Genomic DNA, 23,283 nt, shown 5'->3' on the forward strand with positions numbered 1-23,283 from the left:
AAGAAATACTTTATGAAATGTTCCTAGGTGCACATTGTATACGTTCTGTTACACTCAAAGCAGAGGTGCAGTAGGGATTACATAGCACTGTGGCGCTGTCCTCCCATTGTTCATCGATTTACTCGCGCGGGAATCAGTAATATTTCCATTGTGAGACTTGTTGTTACTGCTTTTGCATATTGAATATGTCACGGGGAGCTTGCCGGGCTTTGCCGTGCAGGCGGGACACTCTGGATAGTTTGCCGGGCTCTCTGAGAGGGAGGGATAAACCGAACCCGGGTTAGCTGCATTCAAGGCAAATGCCCTGGCCGCTGGGCTTTCACTCCAGCCCAGAGATTACATAGATTTGTATAATTCAGCAGCTCAGTGACGGGAATCACTGGGTCCTGGAGACACAGCAATTCATTGAAATCACACAAACATCTCAGGACAGTGTGTTGCCATTTCATGAAGTCGGCGCTGGTTAAGGTCTCAGACCATGGTTTACTGACAGGGATTTACTGTTTCTGAGTATGTGAAATGTTATTTGATATTATTATTAAATTGCTGGCCATCATTGCTTGAGCTGACGCTTTCTGAGAATTGAGAATTTAGTCTCTAGTCTCCTAGGACAGGTGCGGGAGTCCTCTTGGTCCCAGAGGGCAGTGGATTCACAGCCATAGTTTCAGCACTTGCAAAAGCAGCAGATCCAAATTATGATTCCAAAGGCAGATGGTAGAGCCCTCAGTACAGTGAAACTGTGGGATGAGGTGACAGAGGGACTTTTCCAGACCAAGGGGCTCACATGTCTGTGTATGTTATTTTCCAGAAGGGATGCCTAAACCTTTGACAGACTGCTCACCTTAACACTCACCAGATACCCACCTCTATGAACATTTATTTATATAAACTATGCAAACGCTGCCAATCTACAAATGGAAACTCTGGACATTAGGTTCAGAGAAAACACTTGCCAATTTCTCTAGCTGTGTGTGCTCATTGCACAGTGGATCGTTTTTGTTCAGCTGCCTGCTCTTCTTGCTGTTTCGTCTTCAAAGCACCTTTGAGGTTCCAATGTCTGCTGCACATGTCATCTCAAAAAACATCTTATTTTTGTCCACGTGTCAAGCTTGATTTATGTTCACCCATTTTGTGATTATGAACCATGAAATCCAGGCAATGCAATCAATCAAGACAATTTAGTCTATTGAATTGAGTGACACTCCCCATACACATGTTAAACATGTATGCTATGGTCCTTTAGGTGGTTTCTCGTTGGATAATATTGGGTTCTCCTTCCTCCTACAGCAGGGAGCTTAAGGTTCATTGAGCCACACCCACAACAGTGCCCCTGAGGCACATCAGATTCCAGAAAGCACTGATAATCCTATATTGCTTTACTCTCCTTTACTCTGTCATTTGTGTAGTTTATTTAGCAATGTGCATTCGGTATAGACACGGGAAGACAGTTCGTGCTATGCTTTGTAATTTGGAAGTTAACTGAGGCCAAAATAAAAATCATGGGCTGAAACAGTAGGACAGCAGTTAGGACATTTGCCTAGCACATGGCCAACCCAGGATTGATACCCTTCAACGGGTATGGTCACCCATGCACTGCCAGAAGTAATCTCCGAGTGCAGAGCCAGGAGTTACCCCTGAGTATTGTTGTGTGTTTCCCAAAAATCAAACAATTAAGATAAGAAAAATAATATTGTTTACTACTGGGCATCTGTATTTACTTGTCTTAAGCTTCAGTTGCCCTTCATTCCTAGCACGCCAAATGCAGGGGCCGAAGAAGGGACTGGATGGACCCAAGGCAAGCTGTAAGATACCCTGGCATCGAAAGAAGACAAGCAAAGCACCATAATTATAAGGTAAGAGGGAGGTCATAGAATAAAATATGCCATGACCCAAAAGAAGTAACTGAATAAGGACCCTGATGGAGTTTCGAAAAACTAACCTGGCCTGAGGACTGTGGTCTAGTATAGATAGCGAGATATCCTCAGGAAGAGCCTACATTTAATCTTAGTATATCTCTTATCTGTTTACAGAAAACGATCAGAAATAGTAGTAAGAATAGTAGTAAGATATATATAGTAAAGGTAAAGGTAAAGGTAAAGGCCCTCCCGTTGATCGTCGATTTGCTCGAACGGGCCCAGTAACGTCTCCATTGGAGACTTTGTTGTTACTGTGTCTGGCATATCGAATACTCTCGGTAGCTTGCTGGGCTCTCCGAGAGGGGCGGAGGAATTGAACTCGGGTCGGCCATGTTGGCCGCTTGTAAGGCGAACGCCCTACCCGCTGTGCTATCGCTCCAGCCCACAATCATAGTAAATTTACTTCTTACTACTATTTATATCTTACTACTATATATATCTCGCTCGAGCAAGATATATATAGTAGTAAGATATAAATAGTAGTAAGAAGTAAATTTACTATGATTGTGTAAATGGATTACTAGCTGAGGAAAAGAGAGAACAACACACCCTGGATGTAATCCCATCCTTGAGCGGATGTCCTAGGCATCTGGGTGCTGAACCTCCAGATGAGGTTTTTTCCTTGAGTTAATGTCTGGGAGAAATGACTTTACATCTCTTTGTTGTTAACATAAGTTTTAACCCCACCTTTGCGTCTGCCCACACTTCATGATTTCTGTATAGCTATGCTGTAAGGGGTAAGTGGGAACTAGAAAGTGAACGACTAAGAGGATGAGAACTAAGACTTTGGAGACTTTGGAACTTTGGAACTTTGGGAACTAGAAGGAGTTCTAGAGGAGGATGAAGACTGGAAGTAGAGGACTATGAGACTACGACAAGACGAGGAAGAAAATGTTAGAGGACTTTGAGGTTGGGAGGAGACAAGGATAATGGAACTATGATAGCCAGGACTAGGACCAAAAGTTTGACAAAAATTGTGGCTGAGGGAGAGAGATCAAACACAATGGGGAGGAAAGAGAAAGAAACTGTCTGCCAACTAGCCAGAGGCCCCGCCCACTTCCTCCATTCCCAGGGCACTTAGTCATCAGCCACTGTGGACCAGCCTGTGGAAACAGTACTCACTCGCCAAAAACGTTCACATTCCCACATGTTTTTCTATGAAATTAACAGTTTCTAGCCTAATATTTATGTTTTCAAATAAAAATTGGGAAATGCAAGGGGCCAGAGAAATAGTCTAATGGCCTGAGCTCGGGTTTTGCATGCTGCAAATTGGATTTGATTCCAAGAATTGAATGGTCCACTGAAACATTCAAATGTGACCCCCAGTGTTAAACTTGGGTTCATTATGATCAAGAACCAGTAACACTTCCAAACAGTTTCTAGGAAGGAAATAGAAGCCTGATAACAAAAGCAGACCGAGATAGCACAAAGATCGAGAATTAAAGCCGATATCCCTGAGGAAGAGACACAAAAACCTCCATAAAATCCTGTCACTGTCACTTTTTTTTTTAAGAAAAAAAAATCCTGTCACTGTCACTGTCACATTTTTTTAAGGAAAAAAAAAGACCCTGAATGATTGGTTTGAGGTTCTTCGTGTTCTTAGAACGAGCAGATGCCATTGGGCTACACAAGCACGCAACAGGGATGAATGGAGACTTTACTGGAGCCCACTTGAGCAAATCAATGAGTAACGGGATATCAAGTGATAAAGTGATATATACATGCATATAGATATAAATATTCCTCCTTATTGGAATGTATTAGGAAGAGTTATTGGAATAATACGTTCATATTACAAGTAATCTATCAGAAGCCTAACATTGTAAATGTCAATATCGTCAAACAACCAGTGTAATTCAAGCCAATGTTGTCATGAGAATGCAATACTACCTCCATCCTACTGCATGGTTTGACTGGAAATGCATAAGACAGAACTTGAATCGTTTTGACCCAGAGAATAAGCGCCATTTGAAGTTCAGATCTCAGAGTATCTTGTCTGACCATACCACTCAGAGTTCATTTTCAAATTCAGCCTGAAGCACATTTTGTGAATAATCTCAGTCTCCTTAAAGAATGGAGATAAAATTGGCATTCTATTTCACATAAATTCCACACCATGCGTTCTGAGGTAGGAGTAATTCCATGAAACTTTCGATGGCCCTTCAACAGAGCCATTCTACTACTGCCCCAATTTTAACATACGTTTGAAATTAAATCTTATTAATGATGCTAAACTAATCAAGTTACCAACAATCAGCGAAAATTGCTATGATCCTAAGAACTCTGTCATTTCAAACATTGACCAAATTATTAGTGCAGACTCTTTGCTGGTGTTTCTGTCTACTGTGGTCCAAAGTAGTGTTTGCATGAATGGAAGAGATTAATCCTTTTCCTACGAATTATGTATATGCAACCTTTAATCTGAGCTCTCTGCTGACTCAGATAGCTATATACGAATGTCACTCCAAATTTTATGGGTGGATTATCATTGTTATTTCTTTAAAGAAAACTTCCTTTTATTAGAGTGGTTGATAACTATGATAATCTTTATACACGAACATTTCTGTAACTGCAAACTTTTAATTCTTATAACATTGGTAACTTAAGAGGAATGTGTTTCTTCTAATACAGTTCTTGAACAAAAACATCCGTGATATAAAGTATAAAAATATACAGAACAATTATCCTGGAAGACACAAGTTTTCTCAGTAGGCCATTATACCACTGAGTTACCGTTAGCAACCCGAAATTTTGCTATTTGGATCTGGAAAAGGTTCCAGAAGAAATATAGGGCTCAGAGACCTGGCCCCTATGAAAACAGGATGAGAATGCTTTTTGGGTCTCCCAAAGACGAAATGAAATAGCTATGTTTGGAGTATCACGCTTCACTCAGATGAGAGAAAGAATCCGGAGTCCTGACCTCCGTCGACAGTCAAGAATCAGGGATGCTGTCTCGTTTGCCAAGTTGTCGAAAATCAGATGGGCTGGACATGTAATGGGATTTAAAGATGACCACTGGACTAGAGCCATTACTTACTGGATTCCATGGGACGTCAAAAAATCGCATCACCGCCCACCTGTGAGATGGTAAGACTTCTTGGTCAAGACCCTGAACGATCTTTTTGAGGCTCTTTGTGTTCCTAGAAAGAGCAGACGCCATTGGGCAACACTAGCACAGCACGTGACAGTTTTTGTACAAGATATTGATTATTACACGATATTATATTAATGAACAAAAATCATGGGAATAATCAAAGGATTTTAGAACTAAAAAATGGAGAATGCTGTCCAAGTCAAAACTATAAGATCTACAGATGGTAGGACATACAAAATAAACTAGTTCTACAATACAATCACTGTCACTGTCATTGTCCTCCCGTTGTTCATCTCTTTGCTCAAGCAGACCCTGCAAAATCTCCATCCTAAGACTTGTTGATAACTGTGTTTTCATATCGAGTACATCGATAGCTTGCCAGCCTTTGCTGTGAGGCAAGATACTCTCGGTAGCTTGCTGGACTCCCCAGAGTGGCGGAGTAATTGAACCCGATTAGTTAGGTCATTCGGCCTTGCATAAGAGTAATGCCCTACCATTGTGTTATCGCTACAATATAAAAATTCTACCAATATTTTGGACTCCAAGCTAAGAGGATCCAAAGTCTGCAACAGCATGCAGAGTCTTCTACACCACAGGAGCTTCAAAAGTTACAAAGTATTGTTGTCAGTTATACTGCTGCTCTGATCACTATTTTCATTAGGTGTTGTTGGGGACATGTGGTTCAGGATATGTTTGCTAAGCACAATTCTATTAAGAAAAGTTTTAGATAGATTTGTAAAAAGTGCAAGGGTTAGGGAAAGGTTAGAGTGACTAAGGCACTGGCCATGCTGGAAGCTGACCTGAGTTACATTCCTGGGTCCCCAAGGAGACCCCTGAGCCCAGTCAGGAGGGGTTCCTGAGTGCAGAGCCAGCAGCTAGCCCTGAGCACAGTCCTGTATGCTGTTCCCCTGCCCACATCCCTCTCAAAGGAAGAAAATAATGATTTGCAAGAAAATTGCCCTAAGTGTCATTTTTGTTAAAAATTCTGATTCATCGAGTATTGAGAAAGTGTGCTATTACTATAATATGAAATTTTTGCTAAGAGTATCTCTGTCAATGAATGCTACAGCTAAGGGCATCTTGGCTATGACAGTTGTGTCCAGAATCATGATTTCTAAGGATCATTTTTGTTCAGTGTCTTGTTGCTCAAAGGTCTAGTATGGAGTGGATTACTAGCTAAAGATTAGTGTGATAAAGATATATAATTAATGAATGTATTAAATTGTTCCATTTGTTTATGTCATTTTCGTTAAGGTTTTTAGGAAAGACGAGATTATTAAGAGGGCTCTATCAGTGACTTTTCTCTAAGATCAATGTTAAGTGTATCTCTGAAAAAACATTGTTGATAAAGATATTGATCACTTGATCACTTAACTTCCCGTTAATCGTCGATTTGCTGCAGCAGGCGCCAGTAATGTCTCCATTGGTCCCTGTCACGTGCTAGTATAGCTCAATGGTGTCTGTTCGCTCTAGGAATAGGAAGAGCCTCAAGCCGATCGTTCATGATCTTGATGTAGAAGTCTGACCATCTGTTGGGTGGGTGGCCACGCGGTCTTTTGACATCCCATGGAATCCAGTCGGTAACAGCTCTAGTCCAGCGGTCATCTTTAAATCGCATTACATGACTTGCCCATCTGATTTTTGACACCTTGGCAAACGAAACAGCGTCCCTGATTCTTGATCTTCGACAGAGGTTGGAACTCCAGATTCTTTCTCTCATTTGAGTGAAACATGATATACCACGCATAGCTCTTTCAATTCCTCTTTGGGAGAGCCAGATATGTTCTCATCCTGTTTGCGTAAGACCCAGGTCTCTCAAGCATATGTTAATGCAGGAAGAACATTGGAATCAAAGAGAAGTTCCTGGAGCCAGAGGTTCTTCGTCCTCTTAGCTATTTCTTCAATGCTCTTGAAGGCGATCCAAGCCTCTCTCTTCCTCCTATGCAGCTCGGGAGCCAAGTCATTTGTGATGTTGACTTCTCGACCTAGGTACACATAGCTGTTGCATTCGGAGATGGTCCTTCCATTGAGACTGAATGGGGCGTCAGGAAAGAGGCTGTTTCTCATAAACATTGTCTTCATAAGATTCAGCTGTAGCACATTAACTGCATTCACTAGTATCTGCCACAGGCCACATCCATGAGACATGTGCCAAAAAAATCAATATCAATGATCCAGTGATCCAATGATCCAGAAATATTTCTAACTGGATGGACTTCAAAAAATATCAGTAAGAGAAAATCCTGAGTTCAAACAGGGAAACTTTGTTGTTCAAGAATGAGGAGACTGATCAAATATTGTAAGTGAACAACAAGATGGGAGAGCACAGTGCTATTATTCACTTTGTCTGAAACGCAGATTAGGTCTGAGGAAATTAATTTTGACAGTACAAGTTTTCAATAAGAAGTTTTAACTATCTTGAGTTACACCACATGCAAAAGTGCTTGTTTGACTTTCTGGAGTCTCTTTATCAATGCATAAACAGATGAACTAGATTAAACTGAGAATTATCAAAGATATAAAAGGTATGTGTTTTCTTTGGCTTTTTGACCACACCCAGTGGTGCTCAAAGTTTATTCCTGTTTGGCACTCAGGGATCATGCCTGATGGAGCTTGGGGGACCATACGTGATGCTGGGGATCCACATGTGTTGCCTATGAGAAGGATGACCGCAGGCTTCTGACAGAGTCCGCTGGAAGTTTGCTGACTGAACTCTGTTTCTGAGAGTTCAGAGGGTGAGCGCTGGCTGTCATCCAGGACACATCTCTGTCTATGTGACAAAGCCCTGGTGTCGCACTGACGAGTCCTAGAGAGAGTTCACTCGCCCAATTCCACAAAACTGCATCATTATACCACAGTTTTTTGGGGGGTGGGTTCTATGCCTGTTAAAGAACAGCTCCTGGAAGATGAGATGTTTTGTTTACGGCATTTATGAGCAAACGTGCTGGTGACTACAACTGGGAGAGCATGGTATCCAACAGGAGTCCTGAGGAGCATGTTCAGCTGGGACCTCTTCCACCCAAGTTCAGGTACTGTGTACTGAAGGCTCCCCAGGGCGAGGATGTATCATACTGTCTAATACAGAAGGACACCTCATCCTCATGGGTTTTCTCTAGTCCTTCATGATTTTCAACATGAATTTCTCTTAAGGTGAAGCATATGTGACCATGGTCCACACCTGATGCAGCCCCTGTACTCAGTCACTGTGAATGACTATAAAGGTCTCCAGGGACATTTTAACCCATTTAACCCATCACACAGGTAGCAAAATAATTTCCTTAATTATTATTATAATAATTTCCTTAATTATTATTTCCCTGGTGGGAACGCCGACTAGTTCAGCCCTTTTGGAAAACAGTATGGACGTTTCTCAAAAAATTAGAAATTGAACTCCCATTTGACCCAGCAATACCACTCCTGGGAATATATCCCAGAGAGGTAAAAATGTGTAATCGAAGAGACATCTGCACTTGTTTGTTCATTGCAGCACTCTTTACAATGGCCAGAAACTGGAAGAAACCTGAGTGCCCAAGAACAGACGACTGGTTAAAGAAACCTTTGTACATATACACAATGGAGTACTATGTAGCTCTTAGACAAGATAAAGTCATGAAACTTACATACAAGTGGTACAATATGAAAAGTATCATGCTAAGCAAAATGAATCAGAAAGAGAGGGATAGACATAGAAAGATTGCATTCATCTGGGGGATATAAGGTAACAAAATATGAGATTAATATCCAAGAATAACTGAGATCAACACCAGGAGGATTACTCCATAGCTTAGAGGCCAGCTAGGTATTCTAGGGGAAAGGGCAGTTCAGATAGAGAAGGGAGCACCAAATAAAGGGTGTTTGGAGGATCCTCCCAGGAGGGGAGATGCATGTTGAAAGTAGACTATGGACTGAACATGTTTGCCACTCAATGCCTCTTTTGCAGACCACAACACCCGAAAGGAGAGAGAGAACAAAAGGGAATGCCCTGCCACAGAGGCAGGGTGGGGGGGGGGTGGGCATGGGGGGGATATTATCCATGGTGGTGGAAAATGGGCTCTGGTGGAGGGATAGGTATTTGATCATTGTAAGACCTAAACCCAAGCACAAAGATTTGTAAATCTACAACTGTACCCCATGGTGCTTCACTAATAAAAATAATAAAATAAACAAATAAAAAAAATTTCAGAATTTCAAAATCACATGGCCACTACTGCAACCACGTGACATCATGTTATTCATAACCAGCATATAGAAAACAAATTGTCTACTGTTGCCTTTTCAGCAGATCTGAGTGTTGGGGTAAAATCTTAAATAATAATGATGGGTCTGGTGTCAAAATATTGAATGTGTGATCAAAGTAGGGAGAGAGAGTAATATGGAAATCATCTGCCCCACAGGTAGGGGGAAGGTGTGGATAGGGGTATACTGGGGTTGTTGGGGGTGGAGAATGGGCACTGGTGAAGGTATGGATGTTTAATTGTATGACCAAGACTTAGACCCGAAAGCTTTGTAACTGCTCTCATGGTGATTCAATAAATAAAATTATAAAAAAGGTAAAGACCCTCCCGATGATCGTCGATTTGCTCGAGCGGGCCCAGTAACGTCTCCATTGGAGACTTTGTTGTTACTGTGTCTGGCATATTGAATACTCTCGGTAGCTTGCCGGGCTCTCCGAGAGGGGCGGAGGAATCGAACTCGGGTCGGCCATGTTGGCCGCATGTAAGGCGAACGCCCTACCGCTGTGCTATCGCTCCAGCCCAATAAAATTATAAAAAATGAAAAAAAAAAGAGTTCAGTGACGGAAATGTTCAAGTATAAAAACTTGGAACATTTACACAATGGTGTTCTATGTAGCTGTCAGAAAAGACTAAGTCATGAAATTTACATAACAAGTGGTACTACATGGAAAGTATCATGTTAAGCGAAATGACTCAGGAAGAAAGGGATAGACATAGAAATATTGCATTCGTCTGGGGAACATAAAGTAACAAAATAGGAAACTAACACCCAAGAATGGCAGAGATCAGTACCAAGAATTTTACTCAATGACATGGAGGCCAACCACACATGTTAGGGGAAAAGGGAACTCAGAAAGAGAAGGCAACACCAAATAAAGGGTGGCGGGAGGATCTTCCCAGGATAGGAGAAGCATGCTGAAAGTAGACTATCGACCAAACATGTTTGCCACTCAATGCCTCTTTTGCAAACCACAGCACTCAAAAGGAGGGAGAGGGAAATGCCCTGCCACAGAGGCAGGCTGGGATGGGGGCTGGGGGTTGAGGGAGGGATACTGGGATCCATGGTGGTGGGAAATGCGCACTGGTGGAGGGATGGGTGTTTGATCATTGTATAATTGAAACCCAAGAGCGAAAGTGTAAGTCTGCAACTGTACCTCATGATGTCTCACTATTAAAAAAAATAAATTAATAAATTAATAAAAAAATGAAGATACTTGAACATAGTGAGCATCAAGTATAGTAAAGGTAAGGTTTCTCTATAAATAAATAAGAGTAATAATCAACACTGGGCTGGAAGGTTTGCACAGCGGGTAGGGCATTTGCCTTGCTTTGGGCCACCCGGGTTCGATTCCTCCGTCCTTCTCAGAGGGCCCAGAAATCCACCGAGTGTATCCTGCCGGCACAGCAGAGTCTGTCAAGCTCCCCGTGGTGGATTTGCTATGCCAAAAACAGTAACAACAAGTCTCACAATGGAGACATTACTGGTGCCCGCTCAAGCAAATCGATGAAAAACTGGAGGACAGTGCTGCAGTGCTACAATAATCAACCCATAAAATTTGAATTGGTATTCACATGTAGCTATTTGAAGAACCAGAGAGCTCATGTTTAAAAGTTTGAAATGTATAATGGGTAGGAAAAGAATTAGTCTCTTCATTCACGCAAGTACTGCTTTGTACCAAAGTTGACAGAAACAGTAGCAAAACGTCTGCACTAATTATTTGGTCAATGTTTGAAACTATAGAGTTATTAGAATTATAGCAATCTTCAATCATTAATGGTAAGTTGATTCGGTTACCATCATTAGTAAGGCTTAATTGCCAACACATATTAAAAAATGGGGCAGGAGTAGAATAGCTCGGTTTAAGTGCATTAAAAAATTTCATGGATTTAATCATACCTCAGATAGCATGCTGTAAAATTTCTATTAGATGTAATGCCACTTTTCCCTCCATTCATTTAAGGTGATTGAGAATATTCACTGAACTCGCTACTTGTTAAATTTGAATATGACTTTTGAAGGATAAGCTGTGATAATATATTGTGAGATCTGAACTAACTATGGTGCTCATTTTCTGGGTCTAAAGATTTTCAAGTTCCTTTTTCTGCATTCCAGTCAAACCAAGCAGAATTATGAAAGTAGTTTTGCATTCTCATTAGCACTTTGGCCTGAAATACACTGGATATTTAATGATATTGATATTTACAATGTTGAATTTCTGATGGATAACTTGCAATACATATTTTTTTACCCGACTCTTTGCTACTAAATTCCTGCAAGGCAGAATATAATATATATGTATATTATATATATATATGTAATATGGAAATAGTGAATCGTCAAAGCAGCATCATGTAGAGATTGTAAGTAACTATATATATATGGTGTGAAATCATGAAATCATGAAGCAGGGAGCAGGTTAGAGGATATATAAAGGGTGGGTCCAATGAGATGAGATGGGAGGGGCTGGATAGAGCCCATCATTAGTTAGCTCCTCACAAGCATCACATTGGCCAATCCCAGGAAGCAATCAAATGGCAGAGTAAAGAGGGCACTGCAAGGAAGGAGTGACAGTTGTGGCCATTGGGAGTTTCAGTTAGTGCTTAAGCTCAAATTGAGAGGAGGTGACCAGATTGGTGGTTGCAATCTGATGGGAGAAACAAGCGAGGGTAAGGAGAGAGAATATTTATAAACCCAGGCACTTTATAAGGGAGAGTTCGAGGCTACAGGTTGTTGCAATGTGTGCATGTGTTTGTGTGTGTGTGTGGGTAAGAGGGGTTGTCCAAGGAACGCCTTTTCTTTCCTGTCTTCCATAGCCATCCGACCAATTTGAGCTCTTAACTAGGAGCTGTAACACTGAACAAATCCAGGCTCATACGGACAAATCACAGGCATCCGCCCTGACTCAGAACTGGCCTCAAACTGTGGAGACATTGTGGACAGCTTCACTTATACCATGAAGGGATTGTGGCAGGCATCTCCCAGGGGAAGTTAAATTTTGCATGGTAGTTTAACAGGTGCCTGAAGGGCTAGTAAGGAATTGGACTGCTTGTTTCGCCCTGTCCCTGGCCAATTTTTGATCCCCAGTCCCCCGACTTGTTCCTCAAATAGCTTCCCAGTGGATCCTTTGTTCAGAGCCCTGAATAACTCTGAACTCTGCAGGGATCGACTGAAAAACCAAACCAAGACAACAAAAGCAGTATGTCCATAAGTGCAAAGTATGGCTTTCAGGCCTTTATTGTTTTCTTATTTGCTATTTTGTCTTAGCAATCCTACATGATACTGCCTTGATCATTCCAGTTTTCCAAGCCATGATTGGGAATAAGGTACATACTGGAGTGTACATACTACTATCTTTTCTGCTTCTGATATTTGGCAAGTATTAACATCTCTCTGTTAGTCTATATGACAAAATGAATATTTTCATCAATGAAAAGGACTTGGATATATAGATTGATGTGAGATGCACAATACTTCATATGTTCATCTTATTGGGGACTTAAGGTCACCTTCTTAGAACTGAAGTCTGGTTATGGGCAGTGAATGTTTGGTGGGATCTTTAGGCTCTTTCGTAATCCAATAAACTTGCCCTTTTCTTGGGTACAGGGTGTTGGATCACATCCACTGATTCTTGGGCTTTTCTCTTGACTATCTTCTCAGGGATTAGGGATCAGTCCTGATGGATCTCAGGGACCACATGGAGTGTTGGGGATTGAATTTAGGTCCAACATGGGCCAGACTAGAGCCCAATTCACTGTACTCTCTCTCTGCAGTCCCCTAAAGTCATTCTTCTCCCACCTCAAACTTCCCATTCAAAGGAGTGTCTTGAAAATTGAAAAGCATTGATGGAAAAAAATCTACAAATTCCAAAATATTTCAGATAAAAGAATGTGTGTAACAAAAATGTTACAATTTGGTTACAGATCTAATTTGGGTGTGTAATTAAATTTGACTTTTGACATCCAAAATCGAATGTCAATATTGCAGCTGTTTTTGTATGAAAAAAAGAACTTCCAAAGAATATAATACAAACCATGCTCTATCACGTAAAAAATGTCAAATACAGTGCTCTTAGCATCTACTCACATATCATTTAGTTTTAGGGAATAAGTCGTGATTAAAAGGTCTATAGCCAATGGAGTATTATGTAGATATTAGAAAAGATGAAGTCATGAAATTCACATAGAAGTGGAACTACTACATGGAAACTATCATGTTAAGCGAAATGAGTCAGAAAGAGTGGGATAGACACAGAAAGTCTGCATTTATCTGTGGAACATAAAGCAGCAAAATGGGAAACTAACACCCAGGCGTGGCCAAGATTAGTACCAGGAATTTTGCTCTGTGACTTGGAGGCCAACCACATGTGCTAGGGGAAAAGGAAGCTCAGATAGAGAAGAGAGCACCAAATAAAGGGTGTTGGGAGGATCCTCCCAGGGCGGGAGAAGCATGCTGAAAATAGACTATAGACCAAACATGATTGCCCCTCTACGCCTCTCTTGCAAACCTCAGGACCCAAAAGGAGAGAGAGAGAACAAAAGGGAATTCCCTGAGACAGAGACAGGTTGGGATGGGGGGAATGGGGATGGGAGGGATGCTGGGACCCGTGATGATGAAGCATGGGCGCTGGTGGAGGGATGGGTACTTGATCATTGTATAACTGAAACCCAAGCACAAAAATTTGTAAGTCTTTAACTGTATCTCATGGTGTTTCACTAATAAAAAAATTTTAAAAATTAAATAAAAGCTCTATAAATATGTTTTGCCTAGCTGAAATGTTAACAGCAATAAGTGGCACACATGAGTCACATTTTTTTAAATATCTGTACCAAAAATATTACTTATCCAGTTTCCACTCAGTATCAGTGCTTTTAGCAATAAGACATTTTGAAAAATGACTGTTAATATCTATGGTTCCAGATATAAGTCCCATAGCAAAGCCTCTCTTAGCCAAAGCACACATTGACACCAATGCCCTTACCTACATGTTAGCAATAGTAGCACATTCACGTACAATTCCTTTAATCCAGACCCTTAACAAAAAAGACACTTAATCAAATGTTCTTGTAAGTGCACATACTGAGGTTTGGGGATGGTCTTAGCCCAAGGGGTTGCAAATCAAAATGTGCTCAGGTCTTAGTCCTGGTTCTAGACTCAGAGATAACTCTTGGCAGGGTTCAGATGACTCTAAGCTTGACCCAATTCCCAGGGTTTCCCATAGATGGACATGGTGGTAACATCCTGCGAGAGCGCTCGCCTCTTCTCCTCATCACTTGACCCCATCCTCCCATTTCCAGTTGACCTGAATGAATTGGTAGGACCTGGAGCCTCAGTGCACGTCCACAAAGGTAATGTGTCTCCCCTTCCCTTCTCGTGTTCTTCTGCTTACCAGGGCCTGTGGTTTAACCCCATGACTGCTAGCTTCCTGGGAGAGATCTAAGAGGGGATTGAATAGTACATCAAGTAGGAAAAAGCCCTCGGAGTGAAGGTGTCAGGGAAATGTGGGGGCAGTGGAGGGACCCTGGACAGGTGGGGACAGGGCAGGGGCTCTGGGCTGCAGGTTCTCGTTGCTGCCCACCCTTCTCCACCCTCCCCGTTGCCACCATACCCTGCTGGCTGAACTTGTGCCTCTTGTCTCCTGCAGCGTGGAGTGGACGTGTCAGGACAAGAGCAGCCTTTGTCCATTCCAGGTGGAAGTACCCCAGGCCTGTTCCAGCAGAGACCAACTAACGCTTTTTTTTCAGGGATGTGATCTGGCACAACTCAAAGACCTCTGGGCTTCTTTGTAGCATTAAGAAGTTATGACCTTGTTTCAAGAGGTGTTGGAATGGTTCCAAAACTTTGCAAAATTTTGTCTGCCCTCAAAATTGGGGTCAGTTATTGTTAGAACCATTAATAATAATAACTCTTGTTGAAGTTTAGGCAACATGTTTATAATAGTGTTGATTTATTTGATGAGTTACCATTCCTCCCCATTCCTTAAGTTACCCATGCTCTTATGCTATTCTTGTCTGCCTTTCATCCTCCCATATTCACTCCCTTCTTACTTGATAATTTCAGGTTTGTAATTCATAGCCTTGGGTTTGTCTTCACTTGATACCATTTCTTTGTTTTCTCTCTATAGATACCACAGATGAGTGATATCAGTTGGTGTTTGTCCTCTGACTGATTTATTTTTGGTTCTTGGCCCACTCCTGGCAGTGCTCATGGCCTACTCCTTTCTCCTCGCTAAAGGTTCACTCCTGGTGGTGCCTGGGGACCAAACTCAGTCCTCATGTATGCAAAGCATGTCCTCTGGGCCACTGAGCTCTCTCTTTAGCCCTTTCTTCTGACTTCTTTTATTAGCATCATACCTTCCAGTTCTATGTGTGTTTCGGCAAACTGCATCAGTTCATCTTTTCTATTTTTTCTTTTCCCCTTTCTTTTTTTTTTAATTGAATCATAGTGATATACATATTTACAAAGTTGTTCATGATTGGATTTCGGTCATATAATGTTTCAATACCTGTTCCTTCACCAGTGTGCTTTTTTAACCACCAATGATCCCAGTTTCCCTCCTGCACCCGACCCCTCTCCCACTGTCTGCCACTAAGGCAAACACCTCTCTCTCTCTCTCTCTCTCTCTCTCTCTCTCTCTCCCTCCCTCTCTCTCCCTCCCCCTCTTCTTTTGGGCCTTATGGTTTTCAATGCAGATAGTTTATCTTTTCTTATAATTGCATACTATATCATTGTGCATAATAGAAATTCTTCGTCCACTCATCTGTCACTGTACATTCTAGTTGTTTTCAGGTTCAGGTTATTTCTCTAAGTGATACAATGAACATAGATGTGCACGTGTCTCTTCAAGCTAATATTCGTGTGTGGTAAATGCACAGAGAAGGAATCTCTGGTTATATGGACACTCTAGTTTTATATTTTTGGATTTCCAGACTACTTTATATAGAAGCTACCAGATGACTAGTCGATGAGGGTTCCTTTTACTACTGGTTGTTTCCCGTCTTTTGATAACGACATTCTCATTGGTGTGTGATAGTATTTCTTTGACATTCTGATTTACATTTACCTGAATAAAAGTGATGATGAACACTTTTTCATATGCCTGGCCATCCAAATGTCCTCTTTGAAGGAAGTGTTTTTTCACCTCCTCTCCCACTTTTGATGGTATCATTAAATTTTTGTTATTGTTGAGTTTTATGAGTACTTCTGTGTCTTGAGTATTAGCCCCTCATCTAATATATAGTGTGTGAACATTTCTTCCATTTAGAAGGGTGTCTTTACTTTTATCCCGTTTCTTTTGGTATGTAAAAAAATTTTAATTGGTATAGTGCAATTTTCTTATTTTTGTTATCTTTGCTAATGGAAGCAAATAACTGAAGGCACCTCTGAAATCCATATCCTAGATAGCTCTGCCTGCATATGTTCTTCTCAACATGTTCTATGGATTCAGGTTAATCTTGATGTCAGTAATCCATTCTTAATTAGTTTTTGCATATTTTATGCAAAAAAGGTTTCTTTTGTATATACCTATCCAGTTTGCTCAGGATGAATGAAGGGGCATTCCTTGCTCTACTGAGTATAGCCAGATTATTTATTTATTTATTTATTTATTTTTAAATTTTTATTAGTGAAACACCATGAGGTACAGTTGTAGACTTAAAAATTTTTGTTCTTGGGTGTCAATTATACAATGTTCGAGTACCCATCCCTCCACCAGTGCCCATTCTTCAACACCACTGATCCCAGTATCTCTCCCACTTCCCTTCCCCCCCCCCCCCATCCCACCCTGTCTCTGTGGCAGGGCATTCCCCTCTGTTCTCTCTCTCCTTTTGGGTGTTGTGGTTTGCAAAAGAGGCATTGAGTGGCAATCATGTTTGGTCTATAGTCTACTTTCAGCATGCTTCTCCCATCCTGAGAGGATCCTCCCAACACCCTTTATTTGGTGCTCCCTTCTCTGTCTGAGCTGCCATTTCCCCTAGCGTGTGCTATAGCCAGATTTTTTTTTGAAATTTTTAAAAATTTTATTTTAATGAAGCATTTTTTAATAATTTTATTAGCCATTTAGTGGTGGCAAGCAATATAAAATAAAATATTGTGGACCTGCTGTAGGGGCAGGCTTTGAGGAATGGTTAGGAAAATGGAGACAATGGTGGAGGGAATGTCACAGTGATTGTGGAATTGGGGTTGGAATATTGAATGCCTATAACAAACGCATCATAAACAACTTTGTAAACCAGTGTTTAAATCAATTGGGGGAGGAGAAAAGGAACCGGTACATATGCACAATGGAATACTAGATAGGATGAAGTCCTGCGATTCTCTGTTAGCTGGATGGAACTAGAGGGTGTCATGCTGATTGAAGTCAATCAGAAGGAAAGGGACAGATAGAGAATCATTTTTCTCATGTGTGGATTACAAAGAAACATAAAAGAGAATAACAAAAGGCTAAAGTGAATAACGGCCAACGTAACAGAACCTGGGAGTAGTTCTAGAGAACTAAGTTTGCCAAGATGGTGGGAAGGGTCCTTTAGACACTGGTGGAGGGACAATGGCACAAGTGGGAGGTGTGGTGTTAGAACACTGTATGCTGCAAAGTTTATTATTAGTAAATTTTGATCTGGCACTATAGCTGGTGGTGCTCAGTGCTTATTCTGGCTCTGCACTTAGGGATCACTCCTGGTAGAGTTTGGGAGACCACATAGGCGAATTTTTTTATTATACATTAGCTGTACATAGATCTGAGGACTTATCTCTTGGATCTCATTTCTATTCTACTCATTTGAGGGTGCATCTTGACTCCAGTTATGCACACACAAATGTATGTTTTTTATAGCTTTATAGTATAACTTAAATTCCAGAAATGCAATACCTTCAATGTTCTTTACAATTAGAACTGCTTTGACAGGGATTCTTTGATACCACACACAGTTTAGCCAAAAGGGAGTAAGTTTTATAGCAGTCAGGGATGCCATCAATACTGCCATGAAATATTTCCTGGAAGAGGCATGTGTGACATTTTATACATTTCTCAACATAGAAAAGAGCAAAGACAAACAAAACATAAATTTTGGGGCCATATCCCCGTATACTGTGTTTATCTATCTAATGAAATAGGTAAAAAAAAAAATAAGTACTACCGGATGATTTTTCCCGAGGTAATTTAGCTGAAAGAAATGTAATCTGTGACTTTACTAATTTTGTTTTTTCCTTTTTCATATTTAAATGTTTTTATTTATTTGTTTGTTTCTTTGGTTTTTGGGTCCACATCCAGCAGTGCTCGGGGGTTACCTCTGTCTCTGCACTCAGGGATCATACCTGATGGGGCTTGGGGGACCATATGGGATGCCAAGGATAGAACCTGGTAGGCCTGCATGCAAGGCAAGTATCTTATCCACTGTGCTATCTCTCCAGCCCCCAAATGTTTTTGTTTCTTTCAGTAATGACTAGCAAGAGCATTTGCTAGTTGAAGCTGTTTCTAAGAAGTCCTACATCGTCAATCCCCCATATTCTTTACTATTCCAGAGGCATCGTTCCACAATCTGCTAAGGCTTATCTTGATCCCCTTCCTGTGCTTCTGTCAGGAAATGCCGTCTGGGGTCACAGCTTGCCCCTGCTTAGCCACATTCTGAGGAAACATGAGCCCAAGCGTGAGGGCACAGCACGTCTGATCACAGGGCATGTCAGGAGCCATAATCTCAATTTCATAATCTTGCCTCTTTCATTATGTTTACATGCAGCTTTTTGTGTCATGCAAATCACATTTTTATTTATTATATACAAAATTATTTTTACTATGGACAATGCATAAATAAACTATATTACCACCAAGGCAAAGAAAACTCTCATTAACAATGTCGTATTTTTCTTACCTCCCTCTTGTTTCTATTTTTATTTAGGCTCTAAATTACAAAATGCTTAATAAAAGGGTTTCAAGCATACACTATTCCAACATCAAGTTTTTGCTTTGCAACTTTTAAAAAGGCAGTATTGAAATTTTCCTAAATATAGGTATTTTTTTTTTACTTAGAGCCTTAGCAGTTTATAGCTACCATACTGTTCAGCATTTGAGTTTCTAGCTGACCTCCTCGGGCAGTTAAGTAGGGAAATAGCTACTCTACTATACACATAAATAAATAGCTTGTTAAGAAATAAATAGTTCAACTAGATTATTGGTTCATTTTCCTTTGGGCCATATCCAGTAGTGCTCAAACATTATTCCTGACTGTACTTAGGGTTCACGCCCAAAAGCGCTCAGCAGTATACATTCAGAGCAGCGGGTCTAACCAAGTCTGTCACATGTAAGGCAAGTACCTTAACCCCTGTACTATCTCTCTGGCTCTGATTCACTTTTCTTTACACTGAAAGCACACATGAAATTCATCTGAGCCAATTTTACTTTCCCACACTTTTCACTAATAATAAATACAAAAATACATTATGTTATTTTTTCATCCTCTGGAGTTTAGAATTTTTACATTAGTTTGTTTTACTATGTGGGGAACTGGAAAATAAAAATTAAATAAGAAATATAATCATTTAGGGGAGGTGATGGAAGGGAAACTGAGACATTGCTGGTGGGAAATGTACACTGGTGAAGGAATGGGTGTGTATGACTGAAACCCAATCATGAACAGTTTTGTAATTGTGTATCTCACAGTGATTCATTAAAAAGGGGGGAGGGAGAAACAAAATTCCTTTGGAATAAAACCCACAAGTGATCATAACAAGCACCAGCTTATAAAAAATGAACAGGGAAAACATTAGAATATAAAAAATAAAAATATTTCACTTTATTCTATTAAGTAACCATATGTGCTGTTAATCCTTACTCTGTTGTTACTCAGAACTTTAGCTGTAAGTGAAAGTGAAGGTTATATTTGAAGTTTTTAGAGAATTGAACCCAGAAGCACTGCTTACTTTGTAGGTAGGAATTTCCCTGTAAGAGAAAATACAAAGTTTATATAGGCAAAGTGCCTTCCATTGATAAACTACTTAATTAAAAACATTTTCCTAGAAATTTAAGGAGTAGAATTACTTTAAAAAATTAAAATTTATTATTTTTTTCAATGTAGGATTATTGCTATTCATTCAGCCACTGATTAAGCTGATTTAAGCTGATTCAAGCTGGTATAAACTTCACTAATAATTTTTTTGTTGTTGCTTTTTGGGTCACACCCTGCGATGCACAGGGGATACTCCTGCTTCTGCACTCAGGAACCACCCCTGGCAGTGCTCAGGGGACCATATGGGATGCTGGGAATCGAGCCTGGGTTGGCTGCGTGCAAGGCAAATGCCCTCCCCGCTGTGCTATTGCTCCAGCCCCAAACACTAATAAATTTTTTAAAGAAAAAAATATGTGAAAGGGAGGGATGCCTGCACTGCTAGTAAAGATGTACAAATATTCATCTACACTGGTATCTCATAGCTTATCGATCTGGGAGATGATTGGGCAATCTCTTCAACCTAAAAAGGAAAGTAAAGTAAAGGCCCTTCCATTGTTCATTGATTTGCTCCAGTGGGCCCAGTAAGGTCTCCATTGGAGATTTTGTTGTTACTGTGTTTGGCATATCGAATACATCAGAGGTGGCTTGCCAGGCTCTGCCGCAGGGGCGAGATACTCTTGGTAGCTTGCCAGGCTCTCCTCTCTAAACCTAAGTGTTGTTTCCTGGGGGCCCAAAAGCTGGATGCAGTTTGGGACACAGACTCTATTGCCCTGTTGCCTTGCTCCTCCCACAGGTTGGGGTGAGTGACTGCTCCTGTGACCGCCAGTTAATTTCCCCCACCCTATCTCATTCAGGGAAAGAAGATACCACCATCCCCAAACCCCGCCAGCTCCTTCCCAGGCAGTGAGGGGGATTAGGCTAATAGCCTGCTAGAAAGAATCAACCTCCAGAGTACAGTGGGCATCATAGGTAAACAGCGCAGAAAAACACAATGAGGAGTGGATGAATAGAGGAGCCCTGAAACTCACATAGGTAATCTCTCTGAAGAAAATTCAGAAACAAACTAGTGAGAATGCTTAATGAGCTCAAAGATACAGTGGAATGGGCAGCCAATAAAATACAGAAGGAAATTAGACTAGTAATAAGAAAATTGCAAACAGAAATCCATTAATTAAAAATTTGGTAGATGAAATAAAAACTCAATGGGTGCCCTTAGCAGGAGAGTAACAACGGCTGGAGATAGAATCACTGAACTTGAGGATGAGATGCAGAAAACCTCTAAGGAACATCAAAAGATAGAGAAAATCCACAAAATAACTCCAATCTAGATCAGAGAACTCTGGGATGAATTGAAGAGGAACAACAAAAGAATCATTAGAGTACCATGGGGGACAGGGAGACAACCCCAAGGAGATATTAGTAGGTAAAGACATCATTCCCAGTGCTGGAGAATGCAGACATCCTGATCCAAGAAGACCACAGAGTACCATCTAAAATAGGTCCTAATAGAAAAGACCCCAAGGCATATTGTAATCAGAATGACAAATACCGTAGATAGAAATACAATACTGAGAGAAGAGGTGGAGGTGGAGGCGGAGGAGGAGGCGGAGGAGGCGGCGGCGGCGGAGGAGGCGGCGGCTCGGAGAGCGAGCAGCCAGCTGGAGCACGAGCGTGAGTGAAGCCCGGCCGCCCACCGCCCGCCTGCCCGCTCGCCGCCCCCGCCGCCGTCGCGCCGCCCGGGCCCGGCCCGGCCGCCGCGCCGCACCAGCCCCGCCGTCGTCGCCAGGCCGCAAGGGCCGCGCGCGCCAGCCGCCGGGGAGCGAGCGAGCGAGCGAGCGAGCCCGGGAGGAGGCGGCCGGAGCGAGCGAGGAGCTGCGCGTGTGGCGAGAGGGGAAGCCGCCGCCGCCGCCGCCCCCCCCCGCCGCCCGTCGCCTGCCCTTCGCGCCTCCCCGCCCGCCCCCCGCGGGAGCAGCACCACGTCGGCGCCGGCGGCCAAAGTCAGTAAACAGGAGCTCAACTCCAACCACGACGGGGCCGACGAGACCTCAGAAAAAGAGCAGCAGGAAGCGATTGAACATATTGATGAAGTACAAAATGAAATAGACAGACTTAATGAGCAAGCCAGTGAGGAGATTTTGAAAGTAGAACAGAAGTATAACATACTCCGCCAACCATTTTTTCAGAAGAGGTCGGAATTGATCGCCCAAATCCCCAACTTTTGGGTAACAACATTTGTCAACCATCCACAAGTGTCTGCGCTGCTTGGGGAGGAGGATGAAGAGGCGCTGCATTATTTGACAAGAGTTGAAGTGACAGAATTTGAAGATATTAAATCGGGTTACAGAATAGATTTTTATTTTGATGAAAACCCTTACTTTGAAAATAAAGTTCTCTCCAAAGAATTTCATCTGAATGAGAGTGGTGATCCATCTTCAAAGGCCACTGAAATCAAATGGAAATCTGGAAAGGATTTGACGAAACGCGCAAGTCAAACACAGAATAAAGCCAGCAGGAAGAGACAGCATGAGGAACCCGAGAGCTTCTTCACTTGGTTCACTCACCATTCGGATGCTGGTGCAGATGAGCTCGGCGAGGTCATCAAAGACGACATTTGGCCAAACCCATTGCAGTACTACTTGGTTCCTGACATGGATGATGAAGAAGGGGAAGGAGAAGAAGATGACGACGATGATGAAGAGGAAGAAGGATTGGAAGATATAGATGAAGAAGGGGATGAAGATGAAGGTGAAGAAGATGAAGATGACGACGAGGGAGAGGAAGGAGAGGAGGATGAAGGAGAAGATGACTAACGGAACACTGACGGATTCCAATCTTTTTTAATTTTCTCCAGTCCCTGGGAGCAAGATGCAGTCTTTTTTCTTTTCTCTCCCCCTTCCCTAGCCCTGCCCCGCCACTCCCTGTGCTCAGTCTGTCGCCCTGTTTTTTGAGGTCTCTTTTTCTCTCCTTTACACCATGGTTCTCTACCTAATTCGGGGAAATACCTTGAACAGAATTCAGTGGGGAAAGACTACTGGTTTCTGTTCCAAATTAAATTTTATCACTTCTCGTCTCAACACAGACTTGATGGAATCTACACCAC

General features: G+C 41.7%; 1 protein-coding gene across 1 annotated transcript in view; it reads left to right on the forward strand.

Annotated features, from left to right (window-relative positions):
• Positions 1 to 23,075, forward strand: part of LOC130034950 (protein SET-like) — a 65,853-nt gene extending 42,778 nt beyond the window's left edge. The window contains exon 5 of the mRNA XM_056126454.1: positions 21,970 to 23,075. Coding sequence (XP_055982429.1) covers positions 21,970 to 22,993 — 1,024 coding nt within the window. The 3' untranslated portion in view covers positions 22,994 to 23,075. The remainder of the gene's footprint in view (positions 1 to 21,969) is intronic.
• Positions 23,076 to 23,283: the final 208 nt, after the last annotated feature.

The sequence above is a fragment of the Sorex fumeus genome, unplaced genomic scaffold (genome assembly GCF_029834395.1).
Source record: "Sorex fumeus unplaced genomic scaffold, SorFum_2.1 ptg000063l, whole genome shotgun sequence".
Lineage (NCBI taxonomy): Eukaryota > Metazoa > Chordata > Mammalia > Eulipotyphla > Soricidae > Sorex > Sorex fumeus.